The 21,060-nt window shown below is 41.1% G+C and overlaps 1 protein-coding gene across 3 annotated transcripts in view; it reads left to right on the top strand.

The window, feature by feature from the left end:
* Positions 1-20,621, top strand: part of adarb1b (adenosine deaminase RNA specific B1b) — a 136,168-nt gene extending 115,547 nt beyond the window's left edge. For 2 of the 3 annotated variants that reach the window (XM_030080614.1, XM_030080613.1), the window contains exons 6-12: positions 4,093-4,207; positions 5,396-5,564; positions 6,283-6,434; positions 7,860-8,028; positions 12,973-13,154; positions 15,568-15,746; positions 16,625-20,621. In XM_030080614.1, coding sequence (XP_029936474.1) covers positions 4,093-4,207; positions 5,396-5,564; positions 6,283-6,434; positions 7,860-8,028; positions 12,973-13,154; positions 15,568-15,746; positions 16,625-16,801 — 1,143 coding nt within the window. In that variant the 3' untranslated portion in view covers positions 16,802-20,621. The remainder of the gene's footprint in view (positions 1-4,092; positions 4,208-5,395; positions 5,565-6,282; positions 6,435-7,859; positions 8,029-12,972; positions 13,155-15,567; positions 15,747-16,624) is intronic. The other variant, XM_030080615.1, reaches the window with a different exon arrangement.
* The last annotated feature ends 439 nt before the right edge of the window (positions 20,622-21,060 follow it).

Raw genomic sequence — 21,060 nt, 5'->3', positions numbered from 1 at the left:
GTGGTGCCCGTCATCATGAGGCACAACAGGTATCAGGCTTTGGACACTGCGAGAATATCCTCATAGAACATTTGAACAGAATAATGCCCCGGGGCATAACACTGAAATGTACTCATCAGCAGCAGAAATCATCAAGTGAAGAAACTCATAAAGCTAGGAAAAGCCGCATTTTAGCTCCATGATGATACTGGCCTTACACACAAAGGTACCATGAAAGAGAGCTTCCTTTTGAGCCAAAAGAGTCAGATTCTGTTAAACATTAATAAAACACAAAACAAGGCTTTCTCATTTACTGTTGTGCTTTGGAATATTTAATTTGGGATTGCTTTAAAAATTCATTACCATCTAAATATGCCGAGGTTAAAGCATTTGTTGTTTTTAAAGGTGTAACAATATATCATGTCACAATACTTTGCGATTCAAAAATGTGGTGATTCTTCACAGCAGGGCTTTTACATACATGCATTTTGTTATGAAGACAAAGAAAACACATTGTTTCGCACTGATCATGCCTCAGAAATTAAAAAAAATAATAATCTTTTCAATCATATTTATTTCTTAATTCAAAATTTGTTCAAAATATTATGAAAAAAAAAAAACGAATCTTGAATTGAGTGAATCATTACACCCCTAGTTATTACAATACAGTTCTTACAGAGAGAGGACAGTTGTACAGTTCACATGGGACACATTTAAATAGCCTCATATTTTACAAGAAACACAAAAATAGTTATCACTGAAAGTAACTCAGATTTCTCATCAAAAGATAGATACATTCTTTGCTGTTCTTTAACCAGGAAATTTGCGGCGACCAATCTGTACAGCGCCTCACATACCCGCAGGTACTTAAATATAATAAATACCACTGCGTGACAGCACATTTGTGTGCACGTTTATGCACACAAATGTAGCAGATATGCATACAGGCAGTGTCGTCATAGCAGGGTATGTGTCAAGCCATCACAATAAAGAGTCTATCTATCTGTCTTCACTGGGACTATTTGTTCATCCCTTCTTTGGCTTTCTGTCCAATATAGCTGGTAGCGAATTCCATCTCATCACCTTGCTACTGGAAAAAAGCTCAGGAATCTCAAACACATAAATGTCTTCATTTTCATGTTTCAAATACCACCTTCATAACAGTTCTCAGTGGACCATTTATATGGCCTGTCAATCATCACTGAGCATGAAACAGTAATTAAAAATTACGATGAGAGCCAAGAATGACAGAAAATTAAATCACCGAGGATGAGACGGGTTTTAAAAGCAGAGGGAGTTGCAAAAGTGCAAGGGATCATCTGTTTAAACACAAGACATCTTTTTACAAGTCTTTCTAATTGTGCTCCCAGGATCCCTTGTGGAGATAAGGAAGGTGCCAGTGTTATATCTTATTTATTTCTGTTCCTTTTAAATCCTGTTGGAACAATCAGCAATGACACATACCCATCTAATTTGTAGTTTCTCACCTTGGGAAAGCAAAGCCAATGCCAGAGATGTCAGATTGCATCCTCTAAATTGTTTGCTAGTTGTGTGCATCTGATGTGGTGCAATGGGATGAGACGAGACATTGTGAATCTTTACATTTTGATTCTGTTAGTGTTATAGTTCTGGTATTAGTTGCAAGAAGAAATCCAGATAAATTTACTAAATCCAATAACAGGAGAGACAGAAAGAGAGAGAAGGGGAAATTACAATGATGTTAACTTATCATGATAAATCTCTTTGTGAGATACCGTAAATGAGAATCTATGAACAATACATTAAACAATTCTCTATAATGCATTTGTGCAGTGCAATATGATGACAGTCTGTTTCATATGAAGAAAGCTGTGGCTTTGGAAATAGAATTTGACCATGCAGAGGAAATGGGGTGTTTTGATGCTGCCTTTTTCCTTGGTTGAAGCTGCAGGTGGTGGTGCTCACTCTCCCAGTGAGACTCCATGGCATCTCTGGATGTCATATAGGTTTCAGTCTGTTTCACTTCTGTATGGCACATTTTGCTGCAAAGTTTTGCAGCAAGGTTTCCTGTCTCTCTTGTAAACTTATTCCACACTTGGGCTTTATGAATGTTTGGTGTTGCACGTAAATTTTTTCACTGTTGGCCAACATCTTTGAGGAAATGAAGAGGAAAGATGGGAGAGGGCGGAGGGAGCCCTTTCACACTCAGAGAGAAGCAATGCAGGAAGGAGAAAACAGGAAACAAACACATGCAATGTGAAAGTAACAGCAGCAGTTTGTTGATGCCAAAAATAAATCACATGCAATATGTGTCATATCCAGATGTATCAATATGCTTAGTGTCACATTGATTTTTCTGTGATTCACTGTGATTCACTCCCAGTTTTATACAGATACATCTGAATCTGAAACGATCCAGCCACATCTTAAAGATTAAAGATTAAGCCTGACGCATCAGTGAATTGTCACACATCTACTGTTTAAAAAACATAATTTTCTAGCCAAGTAAAAGTATTCTTGTTTATGAACAGGTTAGAATGGCAGTTGATTAAACTAGATCGTCACATTTACGGTACATTATGGGCCAAAATAGAAAAATGTAGTTAATTACTGTTCAAAGATTTGACAAAGGGTATGGCTGGAATGAAACTACAAAAATCTGGGGTCTATCTGGACCTCTACTTTGGGTTGCAATTAGGTCCAAATCGCCTCAGCCGTCAAAAGTCTGCTACTCTGGCAGGCTTTCATTAAAATCTCATTCAAGTCCAGTTTGCTTGGACAAGGAGTAAGGGCAGGTGGTTGCTTTTGACGCCACGGTAGAGGTGACTGTCACGGACATGCCAGTGTGTGACGAGAGATAACACAGCCACCAAAGCTAATCAGCAAGACACATTGTCAACAGTCCCCTCCCCGAAGCCTTTTTTCTTTCTTTACTCACTCTCTCCACTTGTCAACTGATTTATTCGACAAGCACCCCGTTTTAACGATAGCGCCCCCACTAATTGCTCTATTAATTCTCTGTTGGTTGATATTTAATTTGTGAAGCCCATTTCCATCTGGCAGGGGACTAAAGGGGGAAAAAATGGTAAGAAGTCTGCTGCTGTCGCAGAAAGGCCACCTGACTGCTGTTAGGACTTTTTATCACCTGGTTTAAAAGTTAACATGGTCATTCACATTTTGAGTGGGTTTTCTGGACCGGTGACATCCCTTAGAATTACATTGTAGAATTTCAAAAATATTGGGCCAATTAAGAAAATAACCTTAGTCCTGAATGGATATCCTTTTTGAGATACTTGTTTTTTGTCCAAGAACAAAGATAAGGGATTGGTAGTGCTAGAACTAAAAAGCCAGTATCCTAATTTTACCATGGTGGGTTTTTTTTTTTTTTTTTTTTGAACCCCAAAAGAGAATAATAGTCATTTCTCCACTGAGGACGACCTTGGCATTCGAAAGTCAAATGATCCGGCTACAAGCGGGTGACTCTGAAGTGGCAGGGAAGTAATATTGGACTAATCTCTTTAATTTGTGACCATCCAGCCGTTGTCTCTCCTCTTGGTTCTCGTCATTTTCCACCATATTAGCAATGGATAAAAATCCAGTGACAGAGAAGGCAGCTGTCCAAGAACGAAAGATATGTGAAGTTCACTTATGGTTCACTCTGAGCTTCGGATCTGCTTTTAAACCTTGTGGAATTTAGAGCCCCTGAAGATGAAGTCTAGTCTTTTCTCTTTTGTTTTTGTAGCTTTTACTTTTTTGTTTTTTATTTTGTATTATTCAGTGTGAGAATAAAATCTAATAATCACTATGTCAAAGTAAAACGGTGCTGCTTGAAAGACGGTCAGATATACCTCAGAGGGTCAACCCAGTTTCGCTTGTTTCCGTACGCTCCGTCTCTTGTTTGGAGCTGAATGTGAGCAGCGTGACAGGTACATGGTGCTCTAGGGGTGGATAACATCAGACGCTCTTTGTAAGCTGACATAACTGACACAAGCTTGTGTTTGTGTTTGTGTGTGTGTGTGTGTGTGTGTGTGTGTGCTTCCCTGTCTGTGTGTCGGTGTGCATCTGTATGTGTGGTGCATCTGTGCATGTTTGTGTGTGTGTGTGTGTGTGTGTGTGTGTGTGTGTGTTTCCCAGGTTCTCGCTGATGCTGTCTCCCGCCTGGTGGTGGATAAATTCAGTGAGCTGACGGACAACTTCACCTCCCCCCATGCACGACGGAAAGTCCTGGCAGGGGTCGTCATGACAACAGGTAGACACGGGGAAGAGACACGCGCTGCCGACTATCGATTGTCGAGTATTTGCCAGAGAAAGATTCAGTTTGCAAGGCCAGAAAAGACAACAGTGTACATCATTACACATAACAGTGATATATAAAACATTCACATTTTAGCTGAATTCAAAGTTATGTTATCAGTCCGGTTAGTCTCCCAATGCCAATAAAGCAATTTATGACATATTCTGTAGAATATACAACAATATTCATCAGTTAAACAACATCCACATTTTTTATGTAGTCAGTCCCATAATTCTATGATTATAATGATGCCAGTAATGTGAACGGGCCACAAGGCATTTTACATGAATAAAGTTGTTACAGTTTCAGCTGTTTTTGGTGTTGCTCACATTTTCTGAATTCATTAATATCCGGGCCGGATCGGAAGCTTTGGTGTTCCAGACGGGCCCGTGGGCCACCATTTGACAATCACAGCTCTACAGCAGAATAGAAATGCCTTGAAATTGGCTTGTGTAGAGTTTGGTATTACGACTATCAAACCTTTTTTGATAAGACTTCATTAACTACTGTTTATAGCTATGGTTCCAAAGTGGAGTCCACAGAGATTGATTTTTGTGTCATTTTCAGTCCCCAGAAAAATTAAATAAACTTGATCTTTATAACTATTTCAATTTTGCAATAGTCAGCTGCGGTGAGAGGAATTTTAATTGTGTTCTTTTTTAAGCTTATTAATCCTTTGTTAGATTGTTTACAATGATGAGAAAAAGGAAAGAGAGTAGAAAGGTTGCCCGCAACAAAGATTAGTTTCAAACCCCAGATTAGTTTCAAACTGAGGATGTTGCATTTTTGCATGACATACGCCTTCTGAGCCACCAGGATGCTCCAGAATGACTATTTTAATCATAGCTTTACTTTGCCCACTGTTATCTCTCTGCCTACAGCATAGATCAACTGGTGTCGATCCAGAATCATCTTCTTTATTTTGTCAACTTTCATTTTTATCTTTTTTTTACCCTATGAGGAGCTTGTTGACCCATTTGTGAATTGTTGTTAACACATCTGCTCCCACAAACGCATAAAAACACAATCTACACCAGTACCAAACATGTGTAGTTATTGCTCTTGTGTGCACATTTTTATGTGGGTGCATATGTGTGTGTGTGTGCACAGACTCATATGTCCATGTTCCTTTTCCCTCATCAGGCACAGATGTGAAGGAAGCACAGGTCATTTGTGTCTCCACGGGAACCAAATGCATCAACGGTGAGTACATGAGCGACCGTGGCCTGGCGCTCAACGACTGCCACGCTGAGATCATCGCCCGACGCTCGCTCATCAGGTACCTCTACACCCAGCTGGAGTTCTTCCTCAGGTCAGTGGGTGTATAAGGCGTGTGTGTGTGTGTGTGGGTGTGTGTGTGGGTGTGTGTGTGGGTGTGTGTGTGTAGGGGGAGTTCATTGCATGTGAACTGGAGGCAAAAGGGAATGTTAAAGTTGAGTGAAGCGACTGAAACGCTGTAAGATTAGTTTACTTGCAAGCAGGGCTTTTGCACAGGCTTTAATGTTTTGGCATCATTGTGATGTCAGAATTTTGGTTTTGCATGCGCAATATATCAGTGGCTGATACATTACCCTCCAATAAATTAGAACATTGAATTATTGTTACTGCTCCAATTATGGAACTTCAGCCGATAATTACATCCGATAATTGATATGAATTGCATTGTTTATTCTTCTCAAATATCAGTAAAAAAAAAATGCCTTTTTGATTACAGATTGTTTCCATAAATTGTCAATGCAATTTTTGCATTCACAGTAGGAAAATAAACTGATGAATCTAAAATGTTAGACTTATCTAGTTTTCGCAAATGCAAGAGTAATGCTATTGATTATCATATCAATATCAGCCATAACAAGTAGATAATTATTGGTTATCATTAGCAACCCTAAAATTCCATATCAGTGAATCTCTGCTTATAATGATAACTATTTAGGAACTGATTCTTACACTTTTGTCATTCATTTTAAGTCCGGCCAAAGAAACTATAATGAAAAATAGAAATGTGTGTGGTGTGTCATTATCTGTCATAGCAGCAACAAAGAGGACCACCAGAAATCGATATTTGTGCGATGTGACAAGCGAGGCTACAGGTTAAAGGACAACGTGCAGTTCCACCTCTACATCAGCACCTCGCCCTGCGGAGACGCCAGGATCTTCTCTCCACACGAGGCCGGAGTGGAAGGTACAGCGTGATCACAGGCCATTTTTCACATGCACACACACACACACACACACACACACACACACACATACTTTAATCTACTGGCTGTGTTACTCTTTATGGATAAAGTTAACATGAAGAACCCTGTTATGTCTCAGCAACTTTTTGGGAGCCCTTCTGTTGGCTGTTGCTGCAACACTTTAGTTGGTTTCCATTTCTTTCTAAAACAATACACTAGTTTTTTGGACAAATGAAATACTTATGTAACCAGAGAATGAGTAAGAGTTTCAGCAGTGTGTAGTAGTTGTTGAGTCTATTACGGTGAAGACAAACACTTGTTGTTATTTATTTGAAGCTTAGTGTTATCTCAGAAAAACTGCAGCACACTTCATGCTGGACTCAAAGGCGAAAGCGTGATGACTTGTACAATGCCACGTTGTTTTAAGAGCCTGTAAGCGACAGATGTTTACTTTAACAACAGGTGGTATGAGAATATGATGCTTGTGAGGCAGCAAGATGCAGTCCACACACTGCGTTATTCCAGCCCCATCTCCCCCTCCTCAGCTCGGCTGACATATTTTTAATTGAATCTCATCCTCGTTGAGAATTCAGTATCAACGGCTGTTTATTTTATTCAATTAACTCTGTATGTTTTCCTCTTATGCTTGGTTTCATTTAATTAGAATTTCACTCCGATGTCCAAATACGCATTACAAACACATTTAAACAAGGCTCTAGTAATTAGAGCTTTTTGTCTCTCTCTGTCTGTCTCTATCATTTCTTCTCCCGCCCAGCCCTCCCACACTGTCTCTCTGATTAACCACCCTCTTACTCTGTCAAAGTGTTTTCCATTGTACATGGCAGACTCAATAGAAAACAGCCACATTCAATTAGTTACTGAATAGATGGGGGTCTGCCGGCTGCTGGTGAGGCAACAGAAAATATTGATAACATAGTGATAAATGATAGGTCATGTTTTTTGTAAATGCCGCTTTTAATTTTTAAGCAGCTATACGTTTGCTCACGTTGAAAATCGGGAAGGTTTTGCTATTTACATTATTGTTAGGGCTCAAACAATAATGTGGCCAGTTATTCTGTATTATAAACAGTGACGTGCAGGTCTCAGGCCTCTTTCAGGCAGTTTTCAGGCCTCTTTCTGTAAGCAGATAGCCTGTCAGTGATCTGCTTTATTTTGTTTTTGTCTGTATCCATGTTTACAGACAGCTGTGTTGGCCACTGCTTTATAAGCCTTAATACTCTTGACAACATTCACGCCTGTATTTATGGGTGCTTCAGTACAAAAACCCTTTCTGGTATTATCGCTATATATTAACGTACACATCTTCAGAATATCATAAGTATTCCCCCAAACCATGCTGTAACAGACTGTTAAGTATCAGTATTTAAATCCATCCAGTGAATACACTCTTCTGTTGTCTCCCTCAGATCAAGGTGACAGGCATCCCAACCGGAAAGCACGGGGCCAGCTGAGGACCAAAATTGAGTCGGGGGAGGGAACCATCCCTGTGAGGTCCAGCAACACCATCCAGACCTGGGACGGGGTGCTGCAGGGGGAGAGGTTACTCACCATGTCCTGCAGTGACAAGATTGCAAGGTAATTTCGTTCTGCTCATTCTGCTCAGTTCCGTTCCATTAAAAGTATTGGAGAAACACTCTGCAAAAAAAGTTTGTTAGTAATTGTGTGCTTTATTTACACTCTAATCAAATTCAGTTTTAATATAATAAAATATCCCAATATCCTTGACCGAATACCTCAGTACTGATAGTGTGATGATTACTGGGATGGGATGAATATTGGTGCTTGCATAAGTTATTTACACAAGAGCTTTTTGATAAATAATCATTAGTATTGTGGGCATGATGACCGAAGGGGTCGAGGCCACTGATATAACAGCCGGAACATTCTAATAAATTCAGAAATTTGTTTCCTTTTACTGTAATGCAGCCTTTAAAACCACAAAAAGACAACACATACTATAAAACAAAATCTATACATTCACCAAGCTTTATATAGCATATTTATTCCACATTATAGATCATAAAACATTATATGAACAAAATTCCTCTCCTTTTATGTTGCTACACGTTTCACAAAATTTTCAGAAATCAATAAAAATGATATATAAAAAGTTTGCGTTCGAAGGAAACATCTTCCGAGAAGTCACAGGAACACAGGAATCAAATTTACAGACATTTCTATATATATATATAAATTAGTTTTTCATATATTTTTGTTTTATTAATTTACTCATGCTGTAGTGTATTGTATTATATCCTTGCTATATCAACCCAAGTCAATTTAAGTCCAGTTTTCTATTCAGGCTGTGTCAGGGACAGCTGAATTGATGGGTCCTCCGTCCCGCAGGCATTTTTGCAGGCAGATCATAGCGTCTTTAGTCTCTGTCCATGTTCAAGGCAACACTGTGCGTCCCTTGTGATGAACGATAAAGCCTCTCAATAACTCTTCTCCTGCGCCTGCTCCTCCCCTCCTCCTGCCACGAATGAAATACACTGCCTGAATGCACATGATGATTGAATGTTGAGTGTGTATTTGACAAGGGAAAGGTCTGCTGTGTAGCGAATGTCCTGCATTCTTTGCTCGCTCGGCATTTGAGGTGCTTTTGCCCCTACGGCTTGTCTCAGTGTGTACTGTTTCACTGCATCCGTCGGCTGAATCTCTGCATCAGCACCACCAAGCCAAATCCCTGTACAAACATTGTACTTGGTGATTAAAATGATTCCAGTATTTATAGTCATTATTAGAGGTGTGAATCTTTGGCTGAACAGAAATGCAGGTTGTTACATTATTCACTAACCCTGACACTAACCCTAACAGCATTTCTTTTTTTGGAACGATTGAATTGAATTCTACATTGTAAACCACGCTTTGAACCATTTTTTTGATTAAGTGCTTAAATAAATGTCCTCAAATAAATGTGTAATAGCATAAAATTACACTTTTCTTTGAAAATGTGGAGGACAAAAAAAAAAAAAAAAAAGAATCAGACGGGCAGGATTACTTTTACAGTATTTATTCTAAAAGAAAAACATTATTGACATAAAAAACTGCACTTCAAAGTACTCTTAGATCAAGTACTCTGTTCATTTTTTTTTAAGACTCATGAACAATTCCATTAGAAGTGTTTCAAATTTAAAGATCATGAACAACTCCCAAGCATTTCTGATTGATTCATGAAGTGATTTATCCTATTTATTTCGTTAAGAAGATAGATGTAGTAGAATCAAGTGAATTTTTAATGCATGACTTGTTCCACCGTCAGTCGCTATGCCAGTAGAGCTGTCCAGCTCAGCAGTGGCCCAAGAGGTTGGAGAACCTTAAGAAAAGCTGTGTGTTTTTTCCCCATATATGTTAAAGGCTCCATTTTTCAGGCCTGGCACCAGAAGTTGGCCTGAAAGTGTAGACACCGGCCATGTCTTGCTACATTACCAGAAAAAAAACAGACATTTTACAGATGACATCACTTATGGCTCTGATAAAGGATTGGTTTTAGTTTTTACACTAAATTCAAATTTTAAAATTAACATCTAGTACTTACATGCCCTGTATAGTCAAGGGATTTGTATTATGACAGAGTATCCGTGTTCTTTCTTCACTCTCTACTTAACTCTTAGCTTTGCCTCCCCACGACGGGGCCGGTTAGCCAGGTGAGAAATCTGTTGCGACCAGCCTCTGTCCCTGTATGAGGGATTGTTAGCCGGCGGGCTGCTATTTAATACGAAAACTGGCTGGCACAGTTTGACTGTGCCCTCAGTGTTCCCTCCCTGCACTTTCCCCGCTTTCTCTCTCCTCATTTTCCTTTGATTACATACGCTGCCCCATGGCATTGAAAAGCACAAGGAGTTCACTGCCTCGTGTCTCTTGTTCCCAGCCATTTGAATGGGCTCATTAGAGGATGGGCATTGGGCAAAGCAGTTATGGGTTATTTCTCTCTTTTTCTCTCTTTTTTTCCTCTAAATCAGCTGATTAGATAGGCTTTCCAGCTTGATCCAGCCCTGTGTGTGTGTGTGTGTGTGGGTGTGGGTGTGGGTGTGTGGGTCTGCGTGTGGGTGTATGTCTGTGTTTTGGTGTACATGTGTGTGAGTGTGTGCACAGAGTGTGATATTGAAAAAAAAAATATTACAGTGTAAAAGTCCACAGAGGTTTGATGAATTTAAATTGGCTGCTTCTGTGCACATAAGTGTTAGTATGTTTGTTCATATATTTGTGAGTCCGTTACGTAGTGTCTGTGTGATCTTTAACTGTGTGTTTGTGCAGCCATATACCAGCATGTGTGTTCAAGAAAGCGATGAAAAAAACTGCTGTGTATGTTTTTTATTACTGCAGCTGTATGTGTGCAGCACGGAATATTATAAAGCTGCTGTTTGCTTCCTGGATGTGTACTTTGCTGCCCAAAGGTATGGAGTCAGGGAATTCATTTTGCCATTCCTCAGTTTCACACAATAACACACACACACACACACACACACACACACAGTCATATACACAGAGTCTGTAACATTTGGAAAATGGTTCCTCTCTTGGTAGCCTGAGGTCTTGTGCTCACGTATTCCTTGTCGACTCGGGTCTGTGTTGTTAATTTCACACACTCTCAAACAGTCAGCCTGAAGTCAGAGACAGACAGGGAAGTGCTCATCATTGCTGTTTGTCAGCGTCTTGTTTCTGTCAATTTGTAATGGTCCTTAAACTCTCTCTCTCTCTCTCTCTCTCTCTCTCTCTCTCTCTCTCTCTCTCTCTCTCTCTCTCTCTGTGTCTCTCTTGCTTCCTTTTTCCCGATTCTTCCTCTTTTTTTCTTTCTGTTGCTCTCTGTCTCTCACCCCCTCCATCCCCTTCACCTCTCCCTCTCTCTCTCTCTCTCTCTCTCTCTCTCTCACCCACCCTCTCTCTCTCGCTCTCTGTATGTCATTGGAGAACTGCTCTATGTGAGGCAGGCAGGTGATGCTTCACAGAGCATGTCAATGGGAAAATGACTAGGGAGAGATGGCTAATGACACAGCATAGAAATACACAGAAGTTTGGAGAAAATGAAATTGGATACTTCCGAGTGTACACAACTGTAGGATTATGTGTGTGTGTGTGTGTGTGTGTGTGTGTGTGTGTGTGTGTGTGTGTGTGTGTGTGTGTGTGTGTGTGTGTGTGTTGGTGGGTGGGTGTGGGTAGGTGGTGGGGGCCGGTTATGTATTGAAATATTTGCTTGTGCTGGTGTGTGGGTGTACACGTCTCCATGTACCTCACTAATAGCCAGTCCACCTGCACGTGTGCTTGTTTCCCCCCAAGTGTGGCAAATTGGTTAGACAAACAGTCCGCTAATAGGAAGTGACCTCCCAGAGCTGTCCTTGAGCAAAACACCTAGCATTACTTTGGAGTGTGCCACTAATGGCTGCCCCTGCTTTGGTGACCATTCTAGTGAAGTGTGTCACGTGTATGTCACTGAGGGATAAGCGAAGAAACAGTTTAATGATCACACTAAAAAGTTTGGTCGTTATCTGCTCCCCCACATTCCAGTTGGGGGAGGGGTGGGAGCGTGGGGGGGTCGTGAGCACAGCTAGAGGCGATCTAACGCATAGAGAAACCACTCACTTTTGTGCTTAAGCATTGGGGAAAGCTAGTAACAAAAAAAAAAAAAAAAAATTAGTAACTGCCAGCTAAAATCACATAAATCATTTTCAACTAATCATAGCAGTGAAAGTCATGACAGTTATCACTTGTTATCATTGGCTTTCAACAACCTTATCAGTGCAAATGTGGTGCTGTCCACCAATACCAACTGCTGCAAAAACCTCAACACTGTCACTCATCTCCTAAAAGTTCCTTTTTTTCTCAATGTATTCACGATAGCTTGCTCAAAAATGAATTAGGCATTGACAAACATGTTGAATATGAGCAGAAAGGTAGACAGTTTATTTTTCAACAAACTATGTCTACGCAAATACAGTTTGTTCAGGATACTAATGCATCTCCTCCACTGACATCCAGTCAAACAGCGTAACAGCTCAAGTTAATGGGTGCTGCTTTTTTGAGTTCCAAAAAGGGCAAAACTGACATCAGAATGACTCCATACAGCTTGCACAGCATAAGCCAAGGCAAACAATCGCATCATGGAAAAGACAAATCTTCACAATAGCTTTTGTTCGAGAAGCAGTTCACATTAACAAACTAATTGAAATAAAGAAATGGATGGGTTTGATGCTGTATTGTCTGGTTGACAGTTTAGAACAGGTGAAGATGAGTCAAGCATCAGTACAAAAGTTGCTTGTGGTTATAACTCTGATGATAAAGAGCCAGCGTGGGAGCCCACTGGCTGTGTTGCTGAGTTTCTAGTGTTTTCAATTCCCTACCTAAGTTTGAGAATGGAGGCAGGCATTACAGTTTGTTGCTGTGGAAACAAAGTGTGCATCATGCAACCCACTATTTCCAAGGATCAACATGAAATGCAGTTAAGACAGCAGTTTTCCAGCAAAAAAAAAAAAAAGCAGAATAGTCTGAGTGCACCCTAATGTGTGTGTTTTCCTTCTGCAGGTGGAACGTCGTGGGCATCCAGGGCTCTCTGATGAGCTACTTCACAGAGCCAATCTACTTCTCCAGCATCATCCTGGGCAGCCTCTACCACGCCGACCACCTCTCCAGGGCCATGTACCAGCGTATCGCAGACATCGAAGACCTGCCCCAGCAGTTCACCCTCAACAGACCTCTACTCAGCGGTCAGTATCCACCTCGAAATAGAGCTAGCCAAATGCTGCAAAATTGCCTGTGGTAGTTTGTGTACTCAACTTGCCACATTTTTAGGTAAACATACCAATAACTGCGGGAGGCAGATGAAGACATTTGTGTACTACCCTGGTACTGATGTATGCAAACGGCATGAGCACTACCAGCATTAGAGACCCACAGTGTGGCTAAGTGGTGTAACTTGAAGTATCCAAGCTGAAATGATAGCATCATTCAATCCTCTTCACGTTTTCATGTTTCTCGGTAGAGGCCTCCCTGTATACCTTTGGCAAACACACTCGAGCTGCTGAAGTAAACATCAAAGAGGATCATAGGTAATCACTCTGCTCTGCCTCATTTGTCAGTCTACAGCAGGAAGACAGTTATCGCTTTTCTCCGCCCTGTTTGATTCAGATGGCATTTACCTACTTCCTGTGGAATTTGGATAGCTTTATCTTTTGTGCAAATTTCCAAGATTTGCATGACCTTTTGAAAAGGTCAAAGACATGGACTCCTGCAGCTGCTCATTCTCTGACTTTCCATTTTTTTAAATTTACCATCGATTCTTTCTCTTCTAGTTGCTCAGAGCTCTGTAGGATACTAGTGTATATATATGAAGTGTCCTTTTAATTGTCTCATGTGTACACTTCTCAACCATCTCATTGATCCTCTTTCTAGCATGTTACTTTAAAGAACATCATATTTTACTGTATTAACTTTGAATCACCAAGTGGTCAAACTTCTTTTTTCATCTTTCTTTCCTACTCAGCTTTCTCACGACACTCTCTCTCATTTCATCTCTCTCTTACCACCTCCTTGTTTACCCACTCCTCTCCCTTGTTGCTCCCTTGCTCTCCCTGCAGTTTTCTCCCCTTTATTATTTTTCCTTGCTCTACTTCTTCCTCCTTTCCCCCTTGTTCTCAGAACAAATATATATGAAGTGCATTGTACACAGAATCGCGCTGTACACCTTTTACAGACACTGAATGTAACAAAAGTGAGCAGAGAGGCGAAAGTAATAACCATAAATTCCTAAGAGAGACCATAACGTGAGAACAAAGAACAAATATGAACAAACACAGTACATGGCAGAAACAGAACAAAGTAGACCATAACATCAGCACAGCATCATCCAGATTGAAAATCCTCATGACACCTCCTCCACCTTCTGGCTTCCCCTGCACCCTCTTCTGCTTCGGATTGCACCCTGCTTGTTTCCTCCTCTTCCTCCTCACCACTTTATCTCCTTGTATTTCTTTTCGTTATTCTTGCAAGTGGAGAGGACCATTCAGACAAGTTAGGTGACACTGTACTAAATTAGATGGAACCTGGGGGAGGAGTGGGGGAGGTTACATCCTGTCAGAGAGCCTTGAATTTCTCACAGCACCCCTGCTCCTCCTCTCTGGTTGCTCCCTAAATGGCAGGTAAAGGAGATAATAGTTCGAGGTTATTAACCTTTTCCGCTTTAGAGAGTTTTTAGCAGTGAAGGGCTCTGGCATTAGGGCACCCAGGGTTTCATCCCTTTTAAATCATCATCTGCCACGAGTGCTTCCAAATGGAACAAAGGAGTTTAACACATACATTCACACACACACACACACACACACACACACACACACACACACACACACACACACACACACACACACACACAGCGAGACAGAGGGATTTATTGCAACCATATATCTCCCATTTATGCCTGAGTCTGCAGAGGCCGATGCCCCGTTGTGAGCTGGGAGAGAAAAGGCCCTGTCTTCAGACTCTCTGGTGAATTATACAGCTCCACTTGACACATCATGGTAACATAACAAAAAAACATCCATTAGTTGTTGGCCCATTTTGCTAATACCAACACTAGTTGTGTTTTTGTGCCCTTGTTTTTTGGGCTTTTTTTTTAAAAGTACTGTCATACTTCATATTCATAGAGTCAGACCCAGTGGAGAAGCTGGGAATTGAGTGTCCTGTTCAAGGATACTTCAGCAATTGATGCTCTGCATGAAGACTAGCCATAAGTTTAGTGAACTGGTAAGAATTGGCCTAAATAGTCAAGGATAGATACATATTTATGTCCACACACTTACTTAGAGGAACCCAAGTGTAGCCTTTGCTGTGCTGCTCTCCTGACAGACTGATAACACTTTGAATTCTAATTTGTTGTTTTAAATCTCGACTTTCTTACCACAATATAGGGGAAAAGTGTCTAGAATGGTAATCCGACTGGTCCCTGCCATGTGATAACAGTCTGCATTCAGGCCATGTCCACGTGGATACGGACATTTTTGAAAATACAACTTTATCTTCCTGTTAAAAAAAAACCTCCCCATGGGATTGTTTTGGCAATGGAAACGAACCATCCTTGGAGCATTTTTTAGTCTTTGACCCTGAATGCTGTCGCTCTGATTTCAGGTATCAGCAACGCAGAGGCCAGGCAGCCAGGCAAGGCACCCAACTTCAGTGTGAACTGGGCGGTGGGCGACCAGGCCCTGGAGGTGATCAATGCCACCACAGGCAAGGATGACATGGGCCGCGCTTCACGCCTCTGCAAACACGCTCTCTACAGCCGCTGGGTGCGCCTGCACTCCAAGGTACGAAGAGCACACATGCACACACTCGGCCATGCCCACAGACACATACTGTAGATTATTTTCACATCAGGGGTGGAAATAGTACCAAAATATCCTTCCCAAGTAAATGTATTCTTACTGTGTTTAAACTTACATTATGTTGAATTTACATATTAGTCATAGTAAAGGTACTGGTGATTAAATGTACATGCAGTATATTTACATCAAAAAGTAATTTCAAATTTAGTCAGAACAAAAGTTACTGTGTTTCTTTTTAAAAAAAAAAAAAATCATCATGTGTGACCTTTCACATGCACTGCTAAATGTAGGAGAGAGCAGTTAAAGCAGAGTTGAATTGAAAATATGTCACACAAATCAGAACAAAACAGTTAAAAATGATCGATGCCATCAGTCAGTAACATTACAGGAATTGATGGTGTGGAGGAAAGGTTCAAATCCACCCTGCCCTAAAACTAGAGAGTATATGAGAGTAAGAGACTTCCTGATTTAATCATATAGCTTAGATTGATTGCAGCTTAAGAGTTAAATGTCTTCATCCATCCCTTGAGAAGATGGTCCCTTGAAAGCAACCAATCATTAGTTGCCAGCATTTTTGAAATGCTAAGCCCCACAGCAGGAACATTGTGCAGCAAAAAATTCAGAGACAGAGAACACTGTCAGAGAGATCTATATTCATAAACTGCTGCAGAGAAAGAGATGGAGAGAAGGACAGAAGATGGAGCAGCCGTCAGTGTTACAAACTCTATGTTATTTATTTTTTAAGGGCCATCCAGAGCTTGACCTGGCTCCACCTCATTTATCTTTGAATAATGGCTCATTCACTCTTTTTGACTGTGTTATTTACCTGCCTGTCTCCTCTCCTCTGCTCTCCTCCTCAGCTGTCGTCCACCCTGCGGATCAAGGTGCCCAAGCCCAGCTCCTACCACGAAGCCAAGCAGGCGGCCGTGGAGTACCACACCGCCAAGCAGACGCTCATCAAGGCCTTCCACAAGGCCGGCCTGGGGGCCTGGGTCAAGAAGCCCATCGAGCAAGACCAGTTCACCCTCAACTCCTGAGGGAGTGAAAGGGCAGAGGGATTACCAAACCCCCCAATTCATCACCCCCGACCCAGGCCTGACAGGAGAGCCCCCTCTTAACAACCAGCCCACTGAGACTCTTACCTCCGTCCCATGTGTTTGCACGCACGTGCACTTTGTACATGTGGAAATGAACGTGCATAGTTTTACAAACCATCCCTAGCACATCATTGTCATTCCTCAGAGGACCTCAGCCTCATCTTTTTCTTTTCTCATGCTATTGTTTTGGGGTTATTTTATTGTCTTTTTGTTTGTTTATGTTTTATTGTGTGTATTTAATCGACGGTGCTCTTCATCTACTTGTTTTCTGTTTTAAAACTGGAATCCTTGGTTTTACGCCCGTCTTGTTGTTCTTATTCCCCAGAGAATTCATGTTTTCATGCCATAGTCATGGAAATTGAAGTGAATCCCATTTTGTCCGTTGTCCTTGATAAAGAAGTGTACTCAGTCTAGGGTGAAATTTAGTCTAGAAACACACAGGCTAATCTTTCTTAACTGAAACCAGTGTGTATGGACCTGAAAATAGGCCATCATGCAACAGCATACATGGTAATAATGACCTTTAATTTAAAGATGCTTATGTATGTAGGATGTAAATCTAGTACTGAAAAGTAGCTATATTATTATGGTTAACGTGTGTTATTGGGTCCCTCCCTCGGAGAAAAGACTATATGTTCCTTAGCTCTTGTATTAAAGACAAACATGTTCCAAGATATTGTGGCCGTGGGATCGTTTTATTTATTCGTACAGAAAAAAATATACACACACACACTTAACAGGCCATGTATCACAGCAGTTTGACACTCATTGATTGTCTTTGTCATTCATTCATTCATGGGTATGCTCTTTAAGTTATTTTATGTCATCCTCATTTCATACTTGAACAGTGGGGCCATGTTGGGTGTGGTGCACCCACCCAGCTCCTCCCCTCGCCTGGGTCTTGGGACAAGTTTTGGGAGGTGCTGCACGTTGTATCTTTTTTTTTTTCTTTTTGTTCTTGAACTAAGCCATGGCTTTGCATGGGAACTGAACTGGGAGGCCTGCAGAGCAGAATACGTGATGGAGAGCCCAGTGCGTCCATGAGTGAATAATTTTGAATGAATGCCAGCATCTTCCTCCACAGGCAGCTTTGAATCTTTGTCTCTATTTTCTAGATTTCCTGTGATTGTTTGCTTGTGTATTTGTGTGGGGGGGAAACGTCAGGGAGGCTTTTTTTTTTTTCCTCTGTCTCTCAAGATTGAGCGTTTGAGGTTTGGGGATGACGCTGCAGTTAAAATGGTGACACTAAAAACAGACCTAATCACACCCATGCCACTTTGCTGCAGGAATCCAGGATACCTGTTGAACGACTGCCATGTCTTCATAGTGCCACTTACATCAAGTTACGTAGATGCCACATAATTCCAGGTTACACCCTCAAATCAGATTGAATCTGCTCCAAGTTTACAAGGTAATCCCTCCCAAAAATCACTGTAAGAGTCCCTAAAAATACACACAACATTTGAATTAAATGCAGTAGCGTGTACAACTTCAGAAGTTGCACATTAACTTCTGACAAACTCCAGCAACAGGCTCTCACCTCCTTATTTCTCTTTTTTCCTGACAAACCGAAGACACTTAGGACATAATGTCACTCTCTTAACCCGTCCACCCTGGTGATGTTTGAACGCAACAATTTCCTTGCATTCTTCATAACCAATTAGGACACATTGCCAAGTAACTGCAATGAATTCCTATTCCCAGCTGTAGTAAGCGTGTGTGCTATACAATGTGTGTGGGCTGATAAAGTCTGTAAGCATACTCTGTAGAATCTTCACCAAAGATGATGTCCATCTATGTTTCCGTCCCGCTATTTTCTTTACAAAGAAATGTTTTTCCCCCCCTTGAAAACACTTGTTATATACAGTTCTTTTGGCATTTTGAGTATGGTTTGTTTTTGTATATCCATTGACCGGTGTATTTTTGATTTGTACAAGAAAAACCTATATGAATTGAACTTGTCAGGCTTCTTTAGTGCGTTTGTAGCTGTCAGTGGCCACCTGTATATATTGTAAACTGCGATATTGCTATGGGTACAGTATCGTAGTTTTGTGTATATAATGAATAACAAAATGGCAAATTCTGACCCTCCTGCAACCAGCTCATCCCATCCTCCTGAAAACATTGTAAGACCCCCGTACCTTTTCCCTGTCAGACTGCTGGGATTGTGAAGTTATTACTGTTTCTAAATTATTAGTGATCCTGTGTTTCTCAATAGGTAAGGCATGGCACTAACACTGCCAGGATTACACCTTCCATTGCCACCCATGCTAAAAATGTATGCACTCATGGTACTGTAAGGTGCTGTGGTTAAAAGTGTCCACCAACTGGCATATGTGAAGTCTTGTATTTTTATTTTATTTTTTTACCAGTAACATTTGGTTGTAAACATTGTGATGCAACATCAGGATTCCTGTCTCCAGACGAGAGACTTTGAGCTATGAACTGCGAAGACTGTTGGAGCTGCTGATCCAGTGCACTGAGAGAGTCCAAGACAGACTGGAGGCTGGATAATGTCAAAGCCTTCCTCACTCTCAGCCCCTTCCCCAGGTGTACAAATCAGTATTAAAGGGACAGTTCACCCAAATTGAGAAAGAAATGTTCCCACTTTCCGCTAGTTGAATCTGTCCATTCAGTGTCTGTGTGATTTGGTGAGGTTTCCAGTCGGCCAAAGTGTTTCCCAGCACCCTAATAAAGGGCTGGATGGGTAGTCGTTTGTGGAGTTCAAACTTTCAACAATCTAAATGAGGAAAAAAAAAATGACATGGATACCATAATTCAGAGCCACTAGAGTGAAGAGTGTCATTGGGAGGCAAGAATATTGACAAACTATATCTATTGATTCTTCACAAGTACGAATTAAAGGCAGATAGGTACAGTTTACCTGTGTTCTGCAGGAACGAACAGTTTGCCAACATTGTGGCAGACTGGAAACTTCACCAAATCACCAAAACAGGTGTTGCTTTCAAGTTTGTGATCAGGGACACAAGAAAAGGTAATGTCCCATTTGAATTGACTTGGAAGTAAAAACCTTGAAATGTGGTTTAAGGAATATCACCATCCCGAATAACAATGGGACCAAGTGCCACCCCCAACAAATAGACCAAGACCCAATCACAAGCAATACCTCTGATGTCCTCTTTAATTTTGCCCCACCAGAAACAGGAGTCTGGATGAAAGTTCCCACTCCCCTTTACCCCAAACTTCGTTCTTTTCCCTCTCTCTGCAAAGCTGTCTGATGTTTGTTTTTTTGTTTTGGTTTTTCTAAAGACTGCCTGCTTCTAGAGTATGTTTCATTTTTTTGACTGCACTAAAGATGTCAACTGATGATGTCATGATAAAAACCATCCCCCATTATGGATCGGATGGAAACTATTATAGCAAGAACTGAACTGCTTCCCCTCAACCTTTGTGGTCCTCAAAGATGTCTAGTGCCCGCACTAGCGCCGTGCCCCCTGGCTGCGTCTGTGGTGGAGTGTTTTTTTTTTGTTTTGTTTTGTTTTTCTGATGACTGCAGTGCGGTCGGTGTTTGTGCACTCGGGGTCCAGCACCACCGCTAACCCAACGTCCCTCTCTCCAGTCGTCCGATGTGTAAAACCTCCACCACGAAACTTCACCACCTTGCATGCACTACCCACACTGAAGCTGCACCTCGCATGATGACAAACTTTCAAAGGACTCGTGTAGAAAAAAAATAAACAGATAAAGATAGATATATAAAATGAATAAAAAAGAATAAAGGAGATCTTAGTTTACTTTTGCACATGGCTGGGATTCTTTTTTGATGCAGCTGTGAGTGCTATTGTCTCTGTCTGTCTGTAAATCAGCAGTATTGTAGCGGTAATACCTCAGAGTGCAGTCCTGTCTGTTGTTATGGGTGATGCAAGTGATGCAAGGCACAGCAAGGTGGGGAAAGAGGCTATTCATAATCACAGTTAAAGAAAAAAAAAAATCATCTGCATATATTATTGTTTTCAACCCGCACAGAAAGACACCACAAGCATAATGAGTCCTACATGAACCAAATGTATTATCGAGTTACCATTGGTTTAAAAAAAAAGCATAGCCATCCATGCTTTACAGGATCATTCAGTATGGCTGTAATACATCTTTTACCAGTCACATTGCTGGCTTGAAGCTCGTACCCATTGCAAAGGGTCTTAATGCATGGCTCTGATTATGTAGGCAATTTGATTAAG

This window comes from Myripristis murdjan, chromosome 21 (genome assembly GCF_902150065.1).
Source record: "Myripristis murdjan chromosome 21, fMyrMur1.1, whole genome shotgun sequence".
NCBI lineage: Eukaryota > Metazoa > Chordata > Actinopteri > Holocentriformes > Holocentridae > Myripristis > Myripristis murdjan.
The sequence above is the reverse complement of the archived record's forward strand: the minus strand, read 5'-3'. Positions and strand labels throughout refer to the sequence as shown.